The following is a 23,627-nucleotide window of genomic DNA, read 5'->3' as shown; positions in this document are numbered from 1 at the left end:
TTTCAAAAATTATAAAACAGACTTTTAAAATTAAAAATTAAAAAATCAAAGCTATTAAAATAAAAAGATAAAAAGAAAAGTGCAGGATAAAAAATTAGTATACTTGAACACTTGAAGATGTTTTCAAGAAAATGGTGAAAAGGTGAGATGGGAGTGAGAAACAACTTAGCAGCGAGAATGTGAAAATGGGTGGTGCAAGTAACATATAATTTTCCATTGGGCCAACTATCGTAAGGCCCAAACCCAGAAAACAACTAGTCCAAACTTGACATTTGACCCTTTCAATCGGCAAACCCTAGAACGTTTTCTTCCTCATCCTTATATAAATTCACCGTCTCAACTCTGCTGCTAAACACAAATCAATTAGCTTCCTTGGCAGCAGCAGCCGCGTGGTTTCACACACCTAATTCCAAATCGTTTTTCTCTATTCTCATGTCTGTTTAATTTTTCTGCATATGTTGATGATTTAGAAGTATTCATGGATGCGTGCACAATAAGCCGATGATCTGGATTTGAAAATGAAGGAATCATGGTTGTGTGCACGCAAATTGATATCGTTAGGTCCGCATGTCTGCTCTCTCTGATTCCTGAATTGATTTGAGGGCCTGGTAACGACCTACATTTCTTTTCCTTTTCCGTTTCTAATTTTCCAATTTGCCTGTGATGTATGAATATTTGTCCGTACCATCTGAGAGTTCTTTTAGATTTCTCTGATTGAAACACCAATTCTTTAATCTGAGGCTTTTTTACCTTAACTTTTTTCTCTTTTCATTTTGATTTCTTATCTAAAATTTAGGCAACAATTTAGAGTCTCTGATTTGCTTTTTCTATAGCGATTTCAGTGCTGTACGTTGCCGATAGTAATTGGAACTGAAGTTTTTATGCATTTGTCATCTTAGGCCTATGCTTCCAGATGTTCCTATAATTCTTATTTCATCGTTTACCCTTTTTCTTTTATTGTATAATGAATATTTGTCTGTATTATTATTGTTTGTTTTGCTAAAATTGAACTCTTATACATTTAAATGATACTGTTATATATATATATATATATATATTCTCTGCATATTTATACGATTCTCAATGAAAAATAAACGTACAGTTTTTAACCAATGTACATTGGTTTTGTCTTGGTCTGTTTTGAGTTTGTTTTGAGTTTCTCAGCTTTGAATAGTAAAGTTAAAGGGTAGAATAGAATCAATCTTTGAGAATGGGACAGTAATGACAGTAGATGTAGTTTGTGGAAAAATTTGCCCCATGAACTTTAAGCAACTGCCACTCTAGATAATGAATAGAATCATTCTCTGCATATTTAAATCATGAATTCCTAAAGGTTGAAAAATTGATTTTGAAGTAATTTCTCCACATCTGTCCTTCTCTGTATATTGATTTTGCAGAGAATTGATTTTGTAGAGAACTGTACTAAGAATCACCTAATCACCTCAATTATAAAAATATGAGTTTAATGTTGTCATTTGATAACTGATAATCTAATTTTACAGAATTTCGATTTGTGTTGGGTCTAGATTTATGCACAGTAATCTCATCGCCCGGTGATAACGGTACCGGTACCGTTGGACCGTTTTTTAAAACCTTGCCTATGTTCACAAGTATCTTGTAACATATTTATGCAGTTAATTTGAATGACTTGATTCTCTTAAAAAAGATAGAAGTTGTTTCTATTAGCAACTTAGTAATGATGTTAGATAAACTAGCAGTCTAGTACACTACACAACAATAACTAATTGTAATTTAATTACATTTTATTTGTATGTTTTTTTATATGTCCTCAATGTTGAATACATATTAAAACAATTCCCTTCCAAAATCAAATGAATTTGTACTGATACCCAAATGGATTTCGAAATGGCTTTAGTCGATATCTCTAGTTTTTTGATGCATTTAAACAAGTTAAAATACTCAAAAAAAATGATTGCCAATTTACTTCGCTTTTATGATTACGAAGATTTCCCTATTGGTGGGAAATAGGTATATTTTTTATTTTATTTTATTTCATTTATTTTACTTAATAGGAATTACTCTTTCTTAACTTATTTATATACTTGTGACAATTTGTGTGTAGATTCTAGGAATTGAACTAGAGGATCCTATTGAGACAATAGTCATTTGTCTGTATATTCGAGTGAAGCTAATGATTTGCATATGTCTAGTAATAAAGGAAAAAAATCTCATGATATAAGTTTAATTAGATTGAAAATAAAATTTGAGAGTATTGTTGTTACTTAGGAGAATGTAAATTCATATGTCAAGGCATACCTTTTATTTTTATTAGGAAATGTTCTTTTTAGCACTTCTTCTTTTGACTTCTTTTTTTGATGGTATTTCTGCTATTTATTTACCTTTTCTTGAAGTACTTGATATAAACAATTATGCTTGTGGGACAGCTGTGCTTGCTACCCTTAAGGTTTCAATGAATAAAGTATGGAAGGGAAATAAAACGTTGACCGGGTTTGCATGTCTTCTAATGGTAAGACATTTATCAATATGCATACAACTATATTTCCTTTAATTCAACACAAAAATGCTTATTTTTTTGTTTTGTTTTTTTTGTAGGTATTTGCATTTGAACGATTCAAATGCCTTCGCAAGATATTTGATTTTATTATATCGAGTCAATTTCCTTTGATGTTGGGGTGGGCGAATCTAACAAGTGAGAATCTTAGGAAGAAATCTTTAATGCCTAACATGGCAACTTGCTATGATAAGTTTCGGGAAATGACGGATGAAGAGGTAAATTTCCTACATCTCAAAAGTGAATTGTACTTATCTAGAGTATATAGTTCAATGATTATCTATCTTGTTGTATAGCTTAGCTTAGTCAAGCCTAGATGTTAGTAAGTTTAAAACTCAGTTAGTGTGTTAGTCTTCTTCCTGCAATTGATATATATCCTGTTAATAATAACGGGGCTAATTTTGAAGATTTAGCAATAATTCAACTTCTAACCGTATTTTAGTTTATTAATATTTTATTTTATGTTTCAAATGTGGATTTGTTCCCTTATAAGAGGGATGGTCTAGAAGCTGAGTTGCTCGATCAATTCCAATATTAAAGTTGGATGGTATGATCGGAAAAATAGCAAGTGTACTATTTTTACCGATATAGTATAAGGAGTTTTATTTCATAGTATCGATCTCAGGGATTGCGTAGGAAATACTTATTTTATTTTGATTCTATCCGAACAAAAAGATAATGGTTTGTTTGTTTTTGAAATTTTAACAATAAACACAAAAGACAGTAAAATATAATTGATTAAGATAAAACATGCTAGGGTGAGTGGTTGATCAGTCAAAATTTCCTTAATATACACTGGTGCTTGGGTACGGTGGGATAAACACAAAGATGGATAAAAAGGGTTTTGAACTCGGCATTCATGTTGTGTGATCTTTCTTTCTCTTTTTTTTTCGTGCATCACTTATACTCTGGGGTTAATTTCACTCTTTTGACTCTTTTTCCACTCACTTCTTTGCGAGCATTTTATAAGTGTTAGAGTCTTAAGTCTCGGCAAGTGCATTTTTCTCTTTTGTTTTTTCTTTCTTTTTGGACTTACACACATCTTTTCTTTTTGTATGATCGCTTATTATGCACTTGCCCTATTTTTCAAGATTACCACCCAAAACTTAGCTTTATGCACATCTTGTAACTCACAACCACTAACCATTCATTTCTTCCATCACTTAGCATGTATGAGGAGTTACAAGATGTCATTTTGTCTTAGTGTGTGTTGTCATGCTGTGAAGTGTCAAAATGACATACGCAAAATTAGAGTGGTAGAGTCATACCTGGCTGAACTCTCATGCTGATGTTTAGTGTCTGTCTTTTTGTATTCTCACCATGTTGGTTAGCCTTACAAGCTCTGAAGTCTCCTTGTGTTATGTGGTTTCTTTTCTGATTCGATTTTACCATACCGCTTTCTTGGTCTGGTGTCACCAAATTGTGTCCGACTTTACTTTCTCGTGGTTGGATCAACTTCTGGGGTGCCTTATCAGAATAAGTATGAGGAGTGTCTTTCATCCACTACCATTGATCCCGGATTCGTCTAACCATTTCTCATCACTCTGTACACACAAGTAAACCACACACACAAAAAAACAAACAAAATACTATGACGATAACAAAAACAAAAGCTCAAGAACAAAAACAAATTGAAAGCAAATTAAAACATGAAAGGAAAAATCCCCCCACACTTGAATTAAACATTGACCTCAATGTTTAAATTCAAATACAAAGGGGACTTACAATGATTACTGTTGTGGAGGAGGCGGAGGATTATGCGGGAAATGCAACATCAGACGTTGCATAATGGCTTGCATGTCATCCATGAATGTCCCTTGTCGGAACAATTCCACACCTTGTCTGGTTTGCTCGGTGCGGAGGGTTCCCATCTTAGTTTGGATCCAACCCCACTAGTCCTGAGACATAAAGGAGGGTTCCCAACAAAATTCAAAAATATTTAAAGAAAATGCCAAGTGGGTCCCATCATTTGTTGCTTTTAATGGTGGGACCCACTTGGCATTATATCTCTGCTCCACCACTTATTCTGATTGTGCAAGCTTCTCACTCCCTCTTCCTCCATTGTTAACCTAGTCTCCATCACCTAAAGCTCCACTTTTCACCAAGCTCCACTCATTAAAACCCCATCCCCCCTTCACGAAAACCGTTCCTCTCTCTGTCCTCTACCCAATGACGGTGGCCGTTTTCACTAATCTGTTATTTGGGTTTTGAGGAATTTTTGGAGGTACCCATTATGCCCCCAAAGCGTATAAGCAAAGGAAAGGATGTGACCACATCTTCCCGGCTGAAGCAACGTGCTAGACGCACTCCGAATCCTCATGGCATTTTGTTTGAACGACCAGATCACCAAGATAGGTATGTGATTTTTGCTCAACGTAAGCTCATTCCTATACGCTATATGTGTGATGCTACACTTGATGAGTTAGGCTTAAAGGAAGAGGTGCATCACATGTTTCACAACATCGGTATGTTAGAATTCATGCAATTCGAAGCACCGACCTTCGCACGTATCACACTTGAATTCTTAAGTACGGTTGAGTTTAAGATGAGACGAAGGTGGACCTGTTCAGAGATGGAATTTTATGGGCAGATGACTTTCCGATTGTTCAATGAGGATCACGAGTTATCTGATGAGGAACTTAGGGGTGTTCTAAGACTCCCGGTATCTGGACCCAGAACCCCCCCAGACACTTTTTCAGCAATTGATTTCTGGAGGGCTATTATAGGTAAAAGTGGCTACAACCCAAGTTCGGGAAAAGCTTTTGGGATTCATAACCCGTGCTTCAGATATGCACAAAAGGGGTTAGCCTACACCTTGTTCGGACGGGGTGATAGCACTGGGGTAGCCGCAAAGAGAGAGTTATTTTTCCTTCACTGCATGGCCAATAATGAGTGAGTCAATGCAACTGCTATTGCGGCCAATCATTTGAAGCAAGTTGGCCACGCAAGTACCGATGATATTTCTGTGGGTGGTATGATCACGCAGATTGCGTACCACTTTGGGTATGGTCACCTCTTGTTGGAAGAAGCTGCAGTGGTGGGTAAGACTAAGATCGACATGAACACTCTCGTCAATCAACAAATGATTGCAATCATGCCGACTTATTACTCTCTTGTGATTCATAATGTGGAAGTGCTTGCTTTACCAACACCGGGTTCCATTAGCATTGCAAATGTTGCTAACTGGTTGTATACAAGTTCAACCCCATATGTAGGGGACGATGCTCAATATGACCAGGATTTTTCAGGTGATGAAATGGAAGAAGATGAGAGGCCAGCAGCGCAATGCATGCCACCCCCACAGGATTCCAACCTACATGGTGAAGGATCTTCCTTTATGTCTCAGGACCATTGGGGTTGGATCCAAACTGAAATGGAACCCTCCGCACCGAGCAAACCAGACAAGGTGCGGAATTGGACAGACAAGGTGTGGAATTGTTCCGACAAGGGACATTCATGGATGACATGCAAGCCATGATGCAACGTTTGATGTTGCATTTCCCGCACGATCCTCCGCCTCCTCCACAACAGTAATCACCGTAAGTCTCCTTTGTATTTGAATTTAAACATTAAGGTCAATGTTTAGTTCAAGTGTGTGTGTGTGTGGGGGGGGGGGTTCCTTTCATGTTTTAATTCGCTTTCAATTTGTTTTTGTTCTTGAGCTTTTGTTTTTGTTGTCGTCGTATTATTTTGTTTATTTTTTTTGTGTGTGGTTTACTTGTGTGTACAAAGTGATGAGAAATGGTTGGACGAATCCGGGATCAATGATAGTGGATGAAAGACACCCCTCATACTTATTCTGATAAGGCACTCCGGAAGTTGATGCAACCATGAGAAAGTAAAGTCGGACACAATTTGGTGACACCAGACCAAGAGAGCGGTATGGTAAAACCGAGTCAGAAAAGAAACCCCATAACACGAGGAAGCTTCAGAGCTTGTAAGGCTAACCAACATGGTGAGAATACAAAAAGACAGACACTAAACATCAGCATGAGAGTTCAGTCAGGTATGACTCTACCACTCTGATTTTGCGTATGTCCTTTTGACACTTCACAGCATGACAACACACACTGAGGCAAGTTGTTTGTTTAGCCAGGGCTTTTCTAGCCATCCCTATCTATATGTTTTCCCTTCGTGAACCCCGTTGAGTCTTAGCCATTTTTTTCATAATAAACCCCATGTTAACCACTAACCATTCATTTCTTCCATCACTCGGCATGATTGTTGTGAGTTATAAGATGTGCATAAAGCTAAGTTTGGGGTGATAATCTTGAAAAATAGGGCAAGTGCATAATAAGTGATCATACAAAAGGAAGAGATGTATGTATGTCCAAAAAGAAAAGAAAAAACCAAAAGAAGAAAATGCACTTGCCGAGACTTAAGACTCTAACACTTATAAAATGCTCGCAAAGAAGTGAGTAGAAAAAGAGTCAAAAGAGTGAAATTAACCCCCAGAGTATAAGTGATGCACGGAAAAAAAAAGATCACACAACATGAATGCCGAGTTCAAAACCCTTTGTTATCCATCTTTGTGTTTATCCCACCGTTCCCAAGCACCGTTACAACCTAAAAGACCTCGTAAAGTGTGTGAAATCTGCTGTTGTCGTGAAATTAGAATGTATTCAAATTTAAGAGTTTGGTATTGCATACTGTGCTGTGAGTGTACACACCCTAACCATGAGAGATGTTGTGAGTGTGTGAAAAAGCTTGCAGGTAACGAGACTTCTGATGTGGAAATGTGGCGGATTGTCTGAGTCGGAGATATCGGAAACTTGATTGGAAAGGAAGAACACAAATTGTGAAGGACAAGGTTGCATCGTGGGAAATGAATTTGTGGGTGACCTTTGTTTGGATTCAATACATCACTTGAGGACAAGTAATGAGACAAGTTTGGGGTTGTGATCGGTCACCATTTCCATTGAATTCCCACCATTAATCCGACATATTTTCATCACTTTAGTAAGATTTGTGTTTGTTTTTAGTTGTTTCAGAGTCATTTATCATGTTTTGTTAGTTTGTTATCGCAGTTCATTTTATTACATTTTTATGTCAAAAATGTCTCTTTTATGCTTCGTTTTGGTAGTGTTATTGTTACAGGCCGTTGCACAGGTTTAAAAGAACTAATAGTGGGATTGTGGATACTCAGAAAGGCAAAAATATGAAGATACAGCAGGTCAACACGGGCCCCCGTGTGCAACAACACTTCCCGTGTGTAGGGACACGGCCCGTGTTGAAGCCTCTGTAGCTTGATCTGAAAGTACTCATTTTGGAGAGCACACACGGGCACCTGTGTCAATCCATACGGCCCGTGTTGATGGGCGTGACTTAGAAACTTAAATTTTTGTCACGTGGATCTATTCTGCTCATTAAGGGTAGTTTGGACTTTTTGCTTGGGGAAAATCCATCTGAAACTATTAGAAGGGCTTTGGAGAGAAAGGAAAAGACACTTTTTGACGTACGAAAGAAAACATTGCACTAAAGAGATAGCTATTACGGAGGATTCGAAGACGGCGAGATTCAAGGGCATCACCTATTGAAGATCAAAATCTCCTGATTCTTTGTAATGTTTAATTTCTATACTATGATTTCTTTGAATACTATGAGAGGCTAAACCCCCTATGTTAGGGGGGTGGTCCTGATTTGATCGTATGTTATGAATTTAAACAAATGATTTCCTTATTACCTTGTTACATATTTCAATTCAATTGTATGATGTTATTATGCTTTTGTATCGGACAAATACAATTTGATCTACGACTATCAATAACAGGATTGTGATTGTTAGGGTTTTCACACAATTAGGTTTATGATTGCTTCATCTAGGACTAGTAACTTTTGTAAATCACCGAAAACCTCGATATTGTTTATGATTAAAACCAAGAATTTATTGAATGGACCTTTGATAAAAATTGGTAGTTTAATAGTTTCTTCTTTAAGGACTTAAGGAAGAACATTCTGAGGTTAGGTAATTGACTATTTCATGTGTATTAAAGAAATCTTGACTGAATTCATAACTGGTTAAATCAACCACTCACCCTAGCATGTTTTATCTTAATCAATTATATTTTATTGTCTTTTGTGTTTATTGTTTAAATTCCAAAAACAACCAAACCATTATCTTTTTGTTTTGATAGAATCAAAATAAAATAAGTATTTCCTACGCAATCTCTGAGATCGATACTTGGAAATAAAACTCCTTATTACTACATCTGTAAAAATAGTACACTTGCTATTTTTCCGATCAAGTTTGGTAATATTGCAAAACATCTTGTACATATTTGTTGGAAACAGTTGGGGTTGGAGCCGGAACATGTGAAAAAACGCATTGCTGATTTTAGAGAAATCAAATTAAAGGAAAGAGGCCCGGAAAAAGATAAAAATTGGAGGAATTTCAACAAGTTTTACACGCATTGCAATACGCGGTGGGCGGAAAGGAATATGTTCCTTATCAAAAAGGATTTATTCGTGAATGGGCCGCTAATGAATTATGCGCGGGTCTGATTTTTTATTTGTACACGTTCGTAACCGGCATGAAACACAAATGAAATTTGATTATGATTTTTTTTTGCTTTCAATACCGTTATATGCAGGAGGGAGATGTTGATGAAATTGAAACCGAAGAACCTATACAAGAGAACACCTCCCCAATCTCCACTTGCATTCCTAGGTGTAATTTCCTATCACCCACACCTCAAGATGCATCCACCTCCACTCCTGAGTGTAGCTTCCGATTACCTACACCTCGAGATGAAGTAAGTAAGGTTGCATAGATTTTGGTTCTTATTACTTTTCTTTGAATTGCTATTTTATAATTGACATGATATGTTATTGTTTCTATTGCTTTTCAGGTTCAGGTTCAGACCCCCTTCTTCGACTCTTCTCTGTCGCATGAAGCCTTATCCATCCAGACGCCTCAAGAAGTCTTATCCCCCAGATGTCTCCACAGCCTACGGTATTTTTATCTTTGACGAACCAAAGTTTGGATAACAATCCTAATCATGATCGTGATGACAATGTTGGTAATGTTCAAGATGACTATTTTGATCACGATCATGTTATGGATGATAATCTTATTTATGATGAGAATGTTGAGGTTGGAAATCCTAATAATGATGAGGATGTTGAGGTTGACAATCCTAATAATGATGAGGAAGTTGAAGTTGGCAATCTTAATAATGATGTTCTATATGTTGAGGTTGGCAATAATAATAATGATGATCTAGATGTTGGGGTTGACAATCCTAATTATGATGAGGGTGAGGTGAGTGATCCTTATTTATTTAAGTAAATTCGATTTATTTAATAATACTTTTTAGGTGAGTGAGATTTATTATTTTTATTTGATTTTCTATTTTATAATTGACAGCATAATAATAATAATAATGTGAAGAATTATAATCGTGGTTATCGTGAAGGAGTACTAAGACCAGAACCCCGTAGGCGTACACTGTATTCGTCGGAACAAGAATTACGTGTTAGAAAGAAAACAAAGCGTAGAAAGCCAAAGAACTAGTGACAACTTGGTTTAAAAGTTTATTTTCTCATGTTTTGAATAGTTTACTAATTCTGTTTGTGCTTATAAACAATAACATATCATGACAATTATAAAATAACAATTCAAAGAAAAGTAATAAGAACCAAAAGTGTTATGCAACCTTACTTACTTCATCTCGAGGTGTAGGTAATCAGAAGCTACACTCAGGAGTGGAGGTGGATGCATCTTGAGGTGTAGGTGATAGGAAATTACACCTAGGAGTGGAAGTGGAGATTGAGGAGGTGTTCTCTTGTATAGGTTCTTCGGTTTCAGTTTCATCAACATCTCCCTCCTGCATACAACGGTATTGAAAGCAAAAAAAATCATAATCAAATTTCATTTGTGTTTCATGCCGGTTACGAACGTGTACAAAGAAAAAATCAGACCTGCGCATAATTCATTATTGGCTCATTCACGAATAAATCCTTTTTGATAAGGAACATATTCCTTTCCGCCCACCGCGTATTGCAATGCGTGTAAAATTTGTTGAAATTCTTCCAATTTTTATCTTTTTCCGGGCCTCTTTCCTTTAATTTGATTTCTCTAAAATCAGCAATGCGTTTTTTCACATGTTCCGACTCCAACCCCAACTGTTTCCAACAAATATGTACAGAATGTTTTGCAATATTACCAAAGCAGATGATATATACTTTCGCATATACCATCCAACTTTGATATTGGAATTGATCGAGCAATTCAGCTTCTAGACCATCCCTCTTATAAGGGAACAAATCCACCTTTGAAACATAAAATAAAGTATTAATAAACTAAAATATTGTTAGAAGTTGAATTATTGCTAAATCTTCGAAATCAGTCCCGTTATTATTAACAGGATATATATCAATTATAGGAAGAAGACTAACACACTAACTAACTAACTGAGTTTTTAACTTACTAACATCTAGACTTAACTAAGCTAAGCTATACAACAAGATAGATAATCATTGAACTATATACTCTAAATAAGTACAATTCACTATTGAGATGTAGCAAACTTACCTCTTCATCTGTCATTTCCCGAAGCTTATCATAACAAGTTGCCATGTTAGGCATTATAGATCTCTTCCTAAGATTCTCATTTGTTAGATTCGCCCACCCCAACATCAAAGGAAATTGACTCGGTATAGTAAAATCAAATATCTTGCGAAGGCATTTGAATCGTTCAAATGCAAATACCTACAAGAAAAACAAAACAAAAAAATAAGCATTTTTGTGTTGTATTAAAGGAAATATAGATATATGCATATTGATAAATGTCTTACCATTAGAAGATATGCAAACCCGGTTAACGTTTTATTTCCCTTCCGTACTTTATTCATTGAAACCTTGAGGGTAGCAAGCACAGCTGCCCCCCAAGCATAATTGTCTATATCAAGTACTTCAAGAAAACGTAAATAAATAACAGAAACACCGTCAAAAGAAGAAGTGCTAAAAATAACATTTCCTAATAAAAATAAAAGGTATGCCTTAACATGGGATTTTACATTCTCCTCAGTAACAACAATACTCTCAAATTTTACTTTCAATCTGGTTAAACTTATATCATGAGATTTTTTTCCTTTATTACTAGGCAATGGCAAATCATTAGCTTCACCCGAATTTACGGACAAATGATTTACTATTGTCTCAATAGGATCCTCTGGTTCAATTCCTGAAATCTGCACACCAATTGTCACAAGTATATAAATAACTTAAGAAAGAGTAATTCCTATTAAGTGAAATAAATGAAATAAAATAAAAGAAAAAATATACCTATTTCCCATCAATGGGAAGTCCTGTGATATACATTACATCTTCAAGACCAAGATCAACTTTAGTATCCCCAAACACAAAGTATTCTTTTTCGTAATCATAAAAGCGAAGTAAATCGGCGATCATTTGCTTGGGGATTTTAACTTTATCCGTGGGGAATCTCATAAAATATTTGAAACAAGTTTTTTCCACTTCCTCTTTTACTCTAGGATGTACAGTCCAACCAATAAACTTGTTTAAGTGCATCGAAAAACTAGAGATATCGACTAAAGCCATTTCGGGATCCATTTGGGTACCGGTACAAATTCATTTGATTTTGGAAGGGAATTGTTTTAATATGTATTCAGCATTGAGGGCATGATAAAAAATCATACAAATAAAATGTAATTAAATTGCAGTTAGCTGTTGTTGTGTACTAGACTTGTTTGGTGTTATTTGGTGTACTAGACTACTAGTTTACCTAACATCATTGCTAAGTTGCTAATAGAGACAACTTCTATCCTTTTTAACAGAATCGAGTCATTCAAATTAACTAAACTTCATAAATCATGTGACAAGATACTTATGAATATAGGCAAGGTTTTAAAAAACGGTTCGTGACCGCGAATATTGCCGCGACAAAACGGTACCGTTATCACTGTTTATGTTTAGAAACACGAGACAATAATTAGTTGATGATAATGATATTATAAAACACTAATCATTTGATGATAATGATATGCCACTTATCTTTGTATCTAAGGTTGCGTTAGTGTCCTTGATCACCAGGCGATGAGATTACTGTGCATAAATCTAGACCCAACGCAATCCGGACATGACAAAATTCTGTAAAAGTAGATTATCACACATCAAATGACAACATTATACTCATATTTCTATAATTGACGTGATTAGGTTGTTTATAGTACAGTTCTCTACAAAATCAATTCTCTGCAAAATCAATATGCAGAGAAGGGCAGATGTGGAGAAATTGCTTCAAAATCAATTTTTCGATCTTTAGGAATTCGTGATTTAAATATGCAGAGAATGATTCTATTCATTATCTAGAGTGGCGGTTGCTTAAAGTTCATGGGGCAAATTTTTCCACAAACTACATCTACTGTCATTACTGTCTAATTCTTAAAGATTGATTTTATTCTACCCTTTAACTTTGTTATTCAAAGCTGAGAAACTCAAAACAGACCAAGACAAAACCAATGTACATTTATGTTTCTCAATGAAAAATAAACGTACCCTTTTAACTTTTGTAGGATTCTCAATGAAAAATAAACTAGTTGAACTAGTTGAGATATTTTCAAGAAGAATAACTTAGCAGCGAGAATGTGAAAATGGGTGGTGCTAGTAACATATAGTTTTCCATTGGGCCAAATATCGTAAGGCCTAAACTCAGAAAACAAGTAGCCCAAACTTGACTTTTGACCCTTTCAATCGGCAAACCCTAGAACGTTTTCTTCCTCATCCTTATATAAATTCACCGTCTCAATTCTGCTGCTAAACGCAAATCAATTAGCTTCCATGGCAGCAGCCGCGTGGTTTCACACACCTAATTCCAAATCGTTTTCCTCTATTCTCATGTCTATTTAATTTTGCTGCATATGTTGATAATTTAGAACAATTCATGGATGCGTGCACAATAAGCCGATGGTCTGGATTTGAAAATGAAGGAATCATGGTTGTGTGCACGCAAATTGATATCGTTAGGTCCGCATGTCTGCTCTCTCTGATTCCTGAATTGATTTGAGGGCCTGGTAACGACCTACATTTCTTTTCCTTTTCCGTTTCTAATTTTTCAATTTGCCTGTGATGTATGAATATTTGTCCGTACCATCTGAGAGTTCTTTTAGAGTTCTTTGATTGAGACACCATTCTTTAATCTGAGGCTGTTTAACCTGATTTTGTCCTTTTTTCATTTTCTAAGACGTTATGATTTTTCTTCAGAATGAATAGGCAACAATTTAGAGTCTCTGATTTGCTTTTCTATAGCGATTTCAGTGCTGTACGTTGCCGATACTAATAGGAACGGAAGTTTTTGTGCATTTGTCATCTTAGGCCCATGCTTCCAGATGTTCCTACATTTTTTTTATAACAAGATAACGGTGCTCTATTGAGTTCAATTTATTTTTGTATTATTTTCCGTAGTTCTTTTATTTTTTTTTTGAATTTGATGAAAGCTTCTATTTATAATCGCTATTTGTGCGTTGAATGCATTTTTCAAGCATTTGCAATTTCATGTTATTGTTCGTCCATTTCTGTGTTTATTAATCGGAAATACCTAATCTTTAAGGGCTTGAAAAGTTTATGATGCTGATGTAAGTTATGCTTATATTAGGTTTTGTTGAATTACATTAGAATTTTAGATACTTACTAGTGGGAGTCATCCATTGAATCGTTTGAATTTTGATGCTGGCTATTTGTGCTCTAAATGGACAGACTATTTTGAGGGACCGTGCTAAATCTTTTTGGTTATTTTCCCCCCATTTTTTTACCTTTTTATTATTAGATTAGTTTTGGAGGGTTCCCTGGAATGTGAAGTTACTACTGAGATGAAACAACTGCGATGAAGAACAGAGGGTTAATAATTGTGCCATTAAGAAGTTGGATTAAATTAAAGTTGTTGCTTAAAATGCAATAGGTGTTATTATCTATTAGGGATAACAGCATTGGAAAATGAAGGATTAAAATATGAAGGAGTTATGTGTGACCGAAAAATTAACAAATGAAGTTTAGAGAGACTCCAGAGATTTAGATTTTTGGCCTATCTCTTGATCTTTTATTTTTTTTTTGCTTTTGCGCATGAGATTGAATAATAGAGAGATAAAGTAGTGATATTTGATATTCCATAATGATTTAGTTCTTGGGCTTATCTCTTGATATTGCATAAGGAGTATCCCTCAATTCTAATAGAGTTTTAATAGCATTACGTTCGATACAAAGCTAAACACCTATAAAATCTATACCTAGAAAATCTCACAAATTTAAATGGAAGGAAATAAAAGACAACTTTAAGTGGGGAAATAAAAGAGACACTTTTGAAATCCATTCTATTCAATTTAATTTATGATATTCAAACATATATTAAATTAAAATTTAGTTTAGATTTATTTGAACTTGTATTTAGTGATTTTAGCAAAATTAATAAGGGACTTACCTTTTCATAGTGTTTAGTATTTTCTTAAGAAAATGATTGGATAAATGCTGTATTGATATTTTATGAGATGAAAGGAGTATTTATATTCACATCTTAATTATGATGTCCTTTTTATATTGTAATAGTAAAAATAAATATCATGTTGTGATTGTAAATAAATATATATAAAAGATATACAATGTAAGTGGTATTGGTCTCTTAAATGTTTATATTTATTTGATAAATAGCATATAATTAAATGAGTGAATTTATTAGGAAGTGTGTATATATTATCGTATCTTTAAAGTTAACTTTCATTGTAAGTTCTTAAAGTAATTTTATTAATGGTTAGTTTTATTTTGTGTTTTCGTGATGTTACGCTTTAGTTTTGGTTGTCGTCTTTATGTTCTCCAGGTCCACGGTGTAGATCCAATGGACTCAATGCAAGAAAGTGGAAAGTTTTGACGTTAAAAAAGAAGAAGAATTATTTGATACCGCCACTCGTGTCACCTGATACGGGCCGTGTCAAAAGGAATGCCAAGAAAGTATAAGAAATGCCCAAAATTGTGGCTTGACACGATCGCCCGTGTCAGTTTAACATGGTCGTGTCAGGTCACTTGGGGTGTGTTAGCAAGGAAATAACAAAATAATGGCCTGACACAGCCGCCAAGAGATTTTCATTATATTAGAATTCAGCAGACTTTAGTTGCAGGGATGTTTTGGAGATTTCCACCTTCCGCCAAGAGATTTTCACTATATGAGAAGAGTTTTTACAAGAGCGGAAGCCATTGAAGATCTAAATCATTCAATGTTAGGGGGATATCCCTGATTTAGAATTGTAATGACTTTGAGTTTATATTTGCATTTATAATATTATTCTTATGGTAACTGTTTGATGTGTTTAATGCTTTCTCTTTCATACTAATTGTGATGGTTATCAATTAGGTTGGACTGCCATTGGTAATAAGGTTACTCTGCAGTAGATATCACCTAGGACTAGGGATATCATGTATGAATCGGAGCATTCTTGATATAATAAAGCTTAACTTCACCTTAATACCCCTGAGAAAGAGTAATTGATATTTCTTGATACAAGAGTGACTCGGTGTTGTTACATGGATAAATCATACACCTGATATTGTTTCTCTTACCTTCAAACCCCTTATTTTTTATCATTATTTTCTTTTGCCTTTATTTTTTCAATTTTAAATTAAAAAACTCCAATTATAATTTTTGTTTAATTGAACGATGAGTTGAACTCAATATTAACTTGCAGTCATTGAGATCGACAAGCTTTCACACTTATTTTCTTTCAAAACTTTAAAGCTTCGAGTTCTTTGCTACATTATATTTGACTTTAACATTTCACTAGAATTTTGAATCTTCTTTTTGACGAGGCTTGAGATAATTTTAGAATGGTTTTCATCATTAGATATGGTTGAAAATATATCAACAGGACTTCATCGAACGTCTATAACCACCATGATCAAGTAAATAATCAAAACCCGCTAAAGAGTGTCGAGGTGCAAAAAATACCCAAGCGTATCATACACTCGGAATAACAACAAAGTTGCCACCGATCTTTATTTGTTCTAAAGGAACGAGAAAATATCTAATAAAATCCGCTAAAGCTAAAGGAAATGGTCGTGACAACCATATTCGGGTTCGGGAGTCAATTATGCAAGGGCAAAGTATTAACACTCCTCACATCCTTTGTACTCAACAAGACCCATTTAGTTAGTTTCATGATTGAATGTAAGCGTGACATCGTTTACGATCTTCTACTTATTATATGAGGAAAAAAGAAAAAAAAGTTTGTTATTTTTTAGTTTGTTCGCTTTTAGAGATGTGACTAGATCGCATTTGAGCGGTTAAACCTTTACTTGATACTCATTCTTGGAGGCTGAAGTCTTTGTTTCTTCCGTGTTGGAATGACTAAAACACATTCATTTCTGAAAAGGTTTTCAAAGTCACACATGAGCGAAAATAAGAAACTTGATGAGTTAGGTTGTTTTTAAATGGAGACATGCATTCAAAATGAAGCTCTACATCATTATTCAAATGTCCGGAAGGAAGAGGTCTAAGCTCAATCGCTCTCTTTTCATCCAAAAGTATTTAAGAAAAAAGTGTAAGTCGAATCAAGATTCGTTTACTTACCATGTTATGAAGACAAATACCGAAACAGAGAGCTCTACAATAATATTTGAGTATTTGGGAAGGGAAGAGGTCTAACATAATCACCTTCTTTTTCATTCCAATATACTATGAAAATGATTGTTAAAATGGATGACTTGACGTTAGATCAAGTGTTTGAAGTTAGTTTACAAAATAATTTGAATTAAATAGGAGAGGTACTCGACGTTGCATTCAATTTAAATTAAATTTGGAAAAATAGACCACTTGACGTTTGATCAAAGATTTTTATCTTTGCCTTTTAAAATTGATTAACTTTTAGGTCAAAATTACTTAATCGAGAAAAATCACACTTAAATGAATAAATGATACATAACCTAAATTATGATAATTAATTAATTGGTCACCAAAGATACAATTGACCAATTAATCATTCAAAATAATCATAAATTCAAATGAATAATCAGAGTAAAAAATAATTGACTAATTAACAAATTAAATATTCAATTTAATCTAAAATTAGTCAACCAAATAAAGACAAAATTAATTGCTAAATTTCTAGCCTATTAGCATAGTTAAAACAAAACAAAATTAATCAAGAAGAACAATCATTGATATTTTAATTAATTAAAGATGATCAAGAATATTATCCTAAAAATCTAGTTAAACTTAAGTTCTAAATTCATTTTATTCTAATCGTTATACTCTAAAAAGAACAAGAAAATTGAAATTCAAAGTGAACAGGAATTTTATTCTAAAAAAGTTCAATTAAAATCCAAGTTCTAATATGCATTTGTTATAGTTAATTCCTAAAAGAAAGAAAATGAAAAGTGTTAAAAAAATATTTCTAAACTCTTAATTAATTGTTAATTTCTGGATTAAAACTAATCAACTAAATTTTTTGTATTGATTTTGATTGCTTTTTAGTTAATCCTAAAAAGAAGTTTTAATTGTAAAATGAAAGATTAATATTCTAAAAACACTAAAAGAAGCCTTTGACTATGTTACTGATTAATCTTTGCCAAGTCTCAAATTAATGTGTTTATCAACCTAATTGTACCTAATTGTCTACTTAAACAATTAATTAATTAAGAAATACAATCAATTAAATAACATTAGGCCTATGGGTGAATAAGTGACCAGAGTGTGAAAAAAAAAGAAAAAACCATTAGGCCGAGGCATGCCAGACTCATGCAAGGGAGAGTCAAGAGAGAATGAACCCTCTCATTAAGTAAACACATCACGACATCTTCTCTCATCTCAGTTGGCCGGAATACGCCTCCACCACGCTGGAAACCGCCTCCGGCAGCGGTGGGGGACCAGACTCCACGAAACCAACCCCAATCTCTTCGCTTATGTCCCTTTAACCATAATTTAAACCCTGAATTCTCTCAGCCTTAACGTAAACCCTGTTCCCGATCAAAATGTGAGTTTCACAACATAACTCGAATAATTATACCCTCGACATGATTATGAGCATAGAAATTATAACAAATAACAAATCAATTTAAATGAATATTTAAAGTGAACAAAGATCAAATCAAATTAAATATGTCGTTATCAATTGAAATGTCCGTTGAAGAAAAGCCAAACAGATGAATTGTTATATAAAGATTCATCCTAACAACGAAAGAAGGACGTGTAAGAGTTCAATATCTAGTGTGTTAAAGTTTGTTATTTGAGTCTTTGTTCTTGTTGTTATTTGTGGTTATATATAGAGCCTAAATTCCATATCAAAGACATATAGGTTATTTTGTTACTTCAGTTGTAATTCAACAATCTTTAAACATGTTTTATATGTTGATTACTAGGGTTAGTAATTAAGAGAAAGTGTGAGGAGTTCTAATATTTAGGGGGATTTCTAAATAGAAAGACACGGGTGGTATTAGGTAGAAAGACATTGAACAATGTTTGTTCATCTAAAATTAATTGTACTAATACTATTGAGAGTGGATTTTCTTTCTTGGGTTGGAAGTCTCCTAGATGTAAGCGACATTGCAATGAATTTGGTTAACAATCCTTTGTATTATTTATACATTTATGATTTATTTCCTATTACATGTTAATATGTTATAAGCAAAGTTATACACATTGTCCCAAACATTATGTCTAACATTTGTCTTGCGAACGAAGCAGAATTTCAAAGGGAGTTTGTGGGCTTAACCTTCTAAAAGATCTCAAGGATTATTAGATACTCTTAAGATCAATTATTGGGGAGAAGAGTATGTAACTTCTTTAAGACTGGATCTTTATAAATATCTGGTGTTATCTCTCTCACATTAACTCTCTTATTTTCCGCTTAACTTCTTTAATTCAAAATTTCACTGCCTACTCAAACATTTTTTTATGAAATGTTTTCGAATTCTAGTTTAAAAAATGAATTTGTTTTAAACTATCATTTTTCAAACATCCACAATTCACCCCCTTGTGTATGAAGTCACATGTTTAACAAAGGGCATTAGAGTGTAACTCCTGTCTCAGTAGGAAAATGAATTCGAACACTGTTTTTAACAAGAAAACTTAACTAAACACACAGCTAACATTTTATGGTGATAGGCTAGAAGAAACTCAAGAGAAACTAATCACACGACCTTTGATCCTAGTGAATTGATCAAAATCACTCCACAAATGCTCACTAGTGTTGCAAATGTTGACGGGGTCATATATCAAGTAGTAAGGTTGAAATTGTTTCTTTATCAACCTTAAAATCCCTGGGAAATATTCACCAAAAATAATCATTTAAACATGATTGCTACATTGATATTGATTGGGCAAACGATGCTCATGACCAGAGATCGACATTAGCTTACTTCACATCTATATGAGGTAATTTGGTCTCATGGAAGAGCAAGAAGAAAACTACAATGGCGTTATCAAGTGTTGAAGTTATGATTCTTTTGAAAGTTTAATATATTTTTTGAGTAAAGTGTTATTAGAGGAAAAACATTATGATTTAGTTTTTAAAATTTTAGAATATTTTAGTCAATATTTTAAAAACCGAGTCAGAGGTCTAACTGGTGAAACTTTCAATTTAAGATTCAATTGGTTCAACCGATTAAACATATGATCAAACTGTTTATTAAATAAATTAATAATATGAAACTAAATTTCATGATATACAATCATATGTTCACAGTTTAATAAAATAAATATTTTTAAAAATTCATTACAAACTTAATACAACAATTTTAATAGTACGCATAATAACACAACATAATTCCACTTAATTTCAACATTCATTTAAGAATACTTTGAACAAATTAAAGAATTACAATAAAATAAATTAAACTAATTCTAATCAAAATTAAAATAGTAGAATATAATATTTAAAATAAAGTTTAAATATACTTAAATTAAATAAGATAGAATTATAAAAAATAAAGGGCTTAAATAGTCTTTTGGTCTCTGTAAGTTAGCGAATTTTTTATTTTGGTTCTTGTAATATTTTTTTTGTCTGAGTCCCTATATCTCACTTTTGTGTTGCTTTTAGTCCCTAAAACTAAAATCCACAGAAAAATCCGATGCGGGTTTTGACTTTACGGACTAAAACCAATACAAAAAGTGAGATATAGGGACTCGGACAAAAAAAATTATAGGAACCAAAACCAAAAACTCGCTAACTTACACAGACCAATAAAACTCCTTATTACTACATCTGTAAAAATAGTACACTTGCTATTTTTCCGATCAAGTTTGGTAATATTGCAAAACATCTTGTACATATTTGTTGGAAACAGTTGGGGTTGGAGCCGGAACATGTGAAAAAACGCATTGCTGATTTTAGAGAAATCAAATTAAAGGAAAGAGGCCCGGAAAAAGATAAAAATTGGAGGAATTTCAACAAGTTTTACACGCATTGCAATACGCGGTGGGCGGAAAGGAATATGTTCCTTATCAAAAAGGATTTATTCGTGAATGGGCCGCTAATGAATTATGCGCGGGTCTGATTTTTTATTTGTACACGTTCGTAACCGGCATGAAACACAAATGAAATTTGATTATGATTTTTTTTTGCTTTCAATACCGTTATATGCAGGAGGGAGATGTTGATGAAATTGAAACCGAAGAACCTATACAAGAGAACACCTCCCCAATCTCCACTTGCATTCCTAGGTGTAATTTCCTATCACCCACACCTCAAGATGCATCCACCTCCACTCCTGAGTGTAGCTTCCGATTACCTACACCTCGAGATGAAGTAAGTAAGGTTGCATAGATTTTGGTTCTTATTACTTTTCTTTGAATTGCTATTTTATAATTGACATGATATGTTATTGTTTCTATTGCTTTTCAGGTTCAGGTTCAGACCCCCTTCTTCGACTCTTCTCTGTCGCATGAAGCCTTATCCATCCAGACGCCTCAAGAAGTCTTATCCCCCAGATGTCTCCACAGCCTACGGTATTTTTATCTTTGACGAACCAAAGTTTGGATAACAATCCTAATCATGATCGTGATGACAATGTTGGTAATGTTCAAGATGACTATTTTGATCACGATCATGTTATGGATGATAATCTTATTTATGATGAGAATGTTGAGGTTGGAAATCCTAATAATGATGAGGATGTTGAGGTTGACAATCCTAATAATGATGAGGAAGTTGAAGTTGGCAATCTTAATAATGATGTTCTATATGTTGAGGTTGGCAATAATAATAATGATGATCTAGATGTTGGGGTTGACAATCCTAATTATGATGAGGGTGAGGTGAGTGATCCTTATTTATTTAAGTAAATTCGATTTATTTAATAATACTTTTTAGGTGAGTGAGATTTATTATTTTTATTTGATTTTCTATTTTATAATTGACAGCATAATAATAATAATAATGTGAAGAATTATAATCGTGGTTATCGTGAAGGAGTACTAAGACCAGAACCCCGTAGGCGTACACTGTATTCGTCGGAACAAGAATTACGTGTTAGAAAGAAAACAAAGCGTAGAAAGCCAAAGAACTAGTGACAACTTGGTTTAAAAGTTTATTTTCTCATGTTTTGAATAGTTTACTAATTCTGTTTGTGCTTATAAACAATAACATATCATGACAATTATAAAATAACAATTCAAAGAAAAGTAATAAGAACCAAAAGTGTTATGCAACCTTACTTACTTCATCTCGAGGTGTAGGTAATCAGAAGCTACACTCAGGAGTGGAGGTGGATGCATCTTGAGGTGTAGGTGATAGGAAATTACACCTAGGAGTGGAAGTGGAGATTGAGGAGGTGTTCTCTTGTATAGGTTCTTCGGTTTCAGTTTCATCAACATCTCCCTCCTGCATACAACGGTATTGAAAGCAAAAAAAATCATAATCAAATTTCATTTGTGTTTCATGCCGGTTACGAACGTGTACAAAGAAAAAATCAGACCTGCGCATAATTCATTATTGGCTCATTCACGAATAGATCCTTTTTGATAAGGAACATATTCCTTTCCGCCCACCGCGTATTGCAATGCGTGTAAAATTTGTTGAAATTCTTCCAATTTTTATCTTTTTCCGGGCCTCTTTCCTTTAATTTGATTTCTCTAAAATCAGCAATGCGTTTTTTCACATGTTCCGACTCCAACCCCAACTGTTTCCAACAAATATGTACAGAATGTTTTGCAATATTACCAAAGCAGATGATATATACTTTCGCATATACCATCCAACTTTGATATTGGAATTGATCGAGCAATTCAGCTTCTAGACCATCCCTCTTATAAGGGAACAAATCCACCTTTGAAACATAAAATAAAGTATTAATAAACTAAAATATTGTTAGAAGTTGAATTATTGCTAAATCTTCGAAATCAGCCCCGTTATTATTAACAGGATATATATCAATTATAGGAAGAAGACTAACACACTAACTAACTAACTGAGTTTTTAACTTACTAACATCTAGACTTAACTAAGCTAAGCTATACAACAAGATAGATAATCATTGAACTATATACTCTAAATAAGTACAATTCACTATTGAGATGTAGCAAACTTACCTCTTCATCTGTCATTTCCCGAAGCTTATCATAACAAGTTGCCATGTTAGGCATTATAGATCTCTTCCTAAGATTCTCATTTGTTAGATTCGCCCACCCCAACATCAAAGGAAATTGACTCGGTATAGTAAAATCAAATATCTTGCGAAGGCATTTGAATCGTTCAAATGCAAATACCTACAAGAAAAACAAAACAAAAAATAAGCATTTTTGTGTTGTATTAAAGGAAATATAGATATATGCATATTGATAAATGTCTTACCATTAGAAGATATGCAAACCCGGTTAACGTTTTATTTCCCTTCCGTACTTTATTCATTGAAACCTTGAGGGTAGCAAGCACAGCTGCCCCCCAAGCATAATTGTCTATATCAAGTACTTCAAGAAAACGTAAATAAATAACAGAAACACCGTCAAAAGAAGAAGTGCTAAAAATAACATTTCCTAATAAAAATAAAAGGTATGCCTTAACATGGGATTTTACATTCTCCTCAGTAACAACAATACTCTCAAATTTTACTTTCAATCTGGTTAAACTTATATCATGAGATTTTTTTCCTTTATTACTA

The 23,627-nt window shown here is 33.9% G+C and overlaps 1 protein-coding gene, 1 long non-coding RNA gene and 4 other non-coding genes across 15 annotated transcripts; all 6 read left to right on the top strand.

The window, feature by feature from the left end:
• Positions 1–277: 277 nt before the first annotated feature.
• LOC127084377 (uncharacterized) lies at positions 278–21,864 on the top strand. Of its 10 annotated transcripts, none has more exons than XR_007788692.1 (6): positions 278–608; positions 2,406–2,488; positions 2,575–2,751; positions 7,247–9,028; positions 21,116–21,277; positions 21,374–21,864. XR_007788692.1 is itself a non-coding variant. In XM_051024816.1 (5 exons), exons 2-5 carry the CDS (start codon positions 2,744–2,746, stop codon positions 21,491–21,493), a joined length of 456 nt encoding a protein of 151 aa, XP_050880773.1. In that variant the 5' UTR covers positions 281–608; positions 2,575–2,743; the 3' UTR covers positions 21,494–21,864. The 10 variants fall into 10 exon arrangements, 7 of the variants coding, with proteins under 7 accessions (XP_050880773.1, XP_050880768.1, XP_050880767.1 ...); XR_007788693.1 differs by lacking the exon at positions 7,247–9,028 and adding an exon at positions 20,864–21,020 and having other exon boundaries at positions 284–608; XM_051024816.1 differs by lacking the exons at positions 2,406–2,488; positions 21,116–21,277 and adding an exon at positions 9,124–9,294 and having other exon boundaries at positions 281–608; positions 8,872–9,028.
• LOC127089981 (small nucleolar RNA snoR100) lies at positions 517–624 on the top strand. Its single transcript, XR_007791525.1, has one exon. It is a non-coding gene; the product is annotated as a small nucleolar RNA snoR100 (small nucleolar RNA).
• Positions 656–744, top strand: LOC127089998 (small nucleolar RNA snoR117). The gene has a single exon (XR_007791542.1). It is a non-coding gene; the product is annotated as a small nucleolar RNA snoR117 (small nucleolar RNA).
• LOC127084380 (uncharacterized) lies at positions 12,584–15,834 on the top strand. The gene is made up of 2 exons (XR_007788694.1): positions 12,584–13,567; positions 15,361–15,834. It is a non-coding gene; the product is annotated as an uncharacterized LOC127084380 (long non-coding RNA).
• LOC127089979 (small nucleolar RNA snoR100) lies at positions 13,476–13,583 on the top strand. The gene has a single exon (XR_007791524.1). It is a non-coding gene; the product is annotated as a small nucleolar RNA snoR100 (small nucleolar RNA).
• LOC127090000 (small nucleolar RNA snoR117) lies at positions 13,615–13,702 on the top strand. The gene has a single exon (XR_007791544.1). It is a non-coding gene; the product is annotated as a small nucleolar RNA snoR117 (small nucleolar RNA).
• Positions 21,865–23,627: the final 1,763 nt, after the last annotated feature.

The sequence above is a fragment of the Lathyrus oleraceus genome, chromosome 5 (genome assembly GCF_024323335.1).
Source record: "Lathyrus oleraceus cultivar Zhongwan6 chromosome 5, CAAS_Psat_ZW6_1.0, whole genome shotgun sequence".
NCBI classification, from domain to species: Eukaryota; Viridiplantae; Streptophyta; class Magnoliopsida; order Fabales; family Fabaceae; genus Lathyrus; species Lathyrus oleraceus.
This window is presented reverse-complemented; position numbering and strand designations above follow the sequence as displayed.

What these genes read in the sequence shown, in the direction of transcription:
- LOC127084377 (XM_051024811.1), top strand. Translation starts at nt 2,432, where the DNA reads ATGAATAAAGTATGGAAGGGAAATAAAACGTTGACCGGGTTTGCATGT. An exon ending in GGTTTGCATGTCTTCTAATG is followed by an intron (nt 2,489 to 2,574) that starts GTAAGACATTTA and finishes TTTTTTTTGTAG; the next exon opens with GTATTTGCATTTGAACGATT. An exon ending in CTCGAGATGAAGTAAGTAAG is followed by an intron (nt 21,287 to 21,373) that starts GTTGCATAGATT and finishes ATTGCTTTTCAG; the next exon opens with GTTCAGGTTCAGACCCCCTT.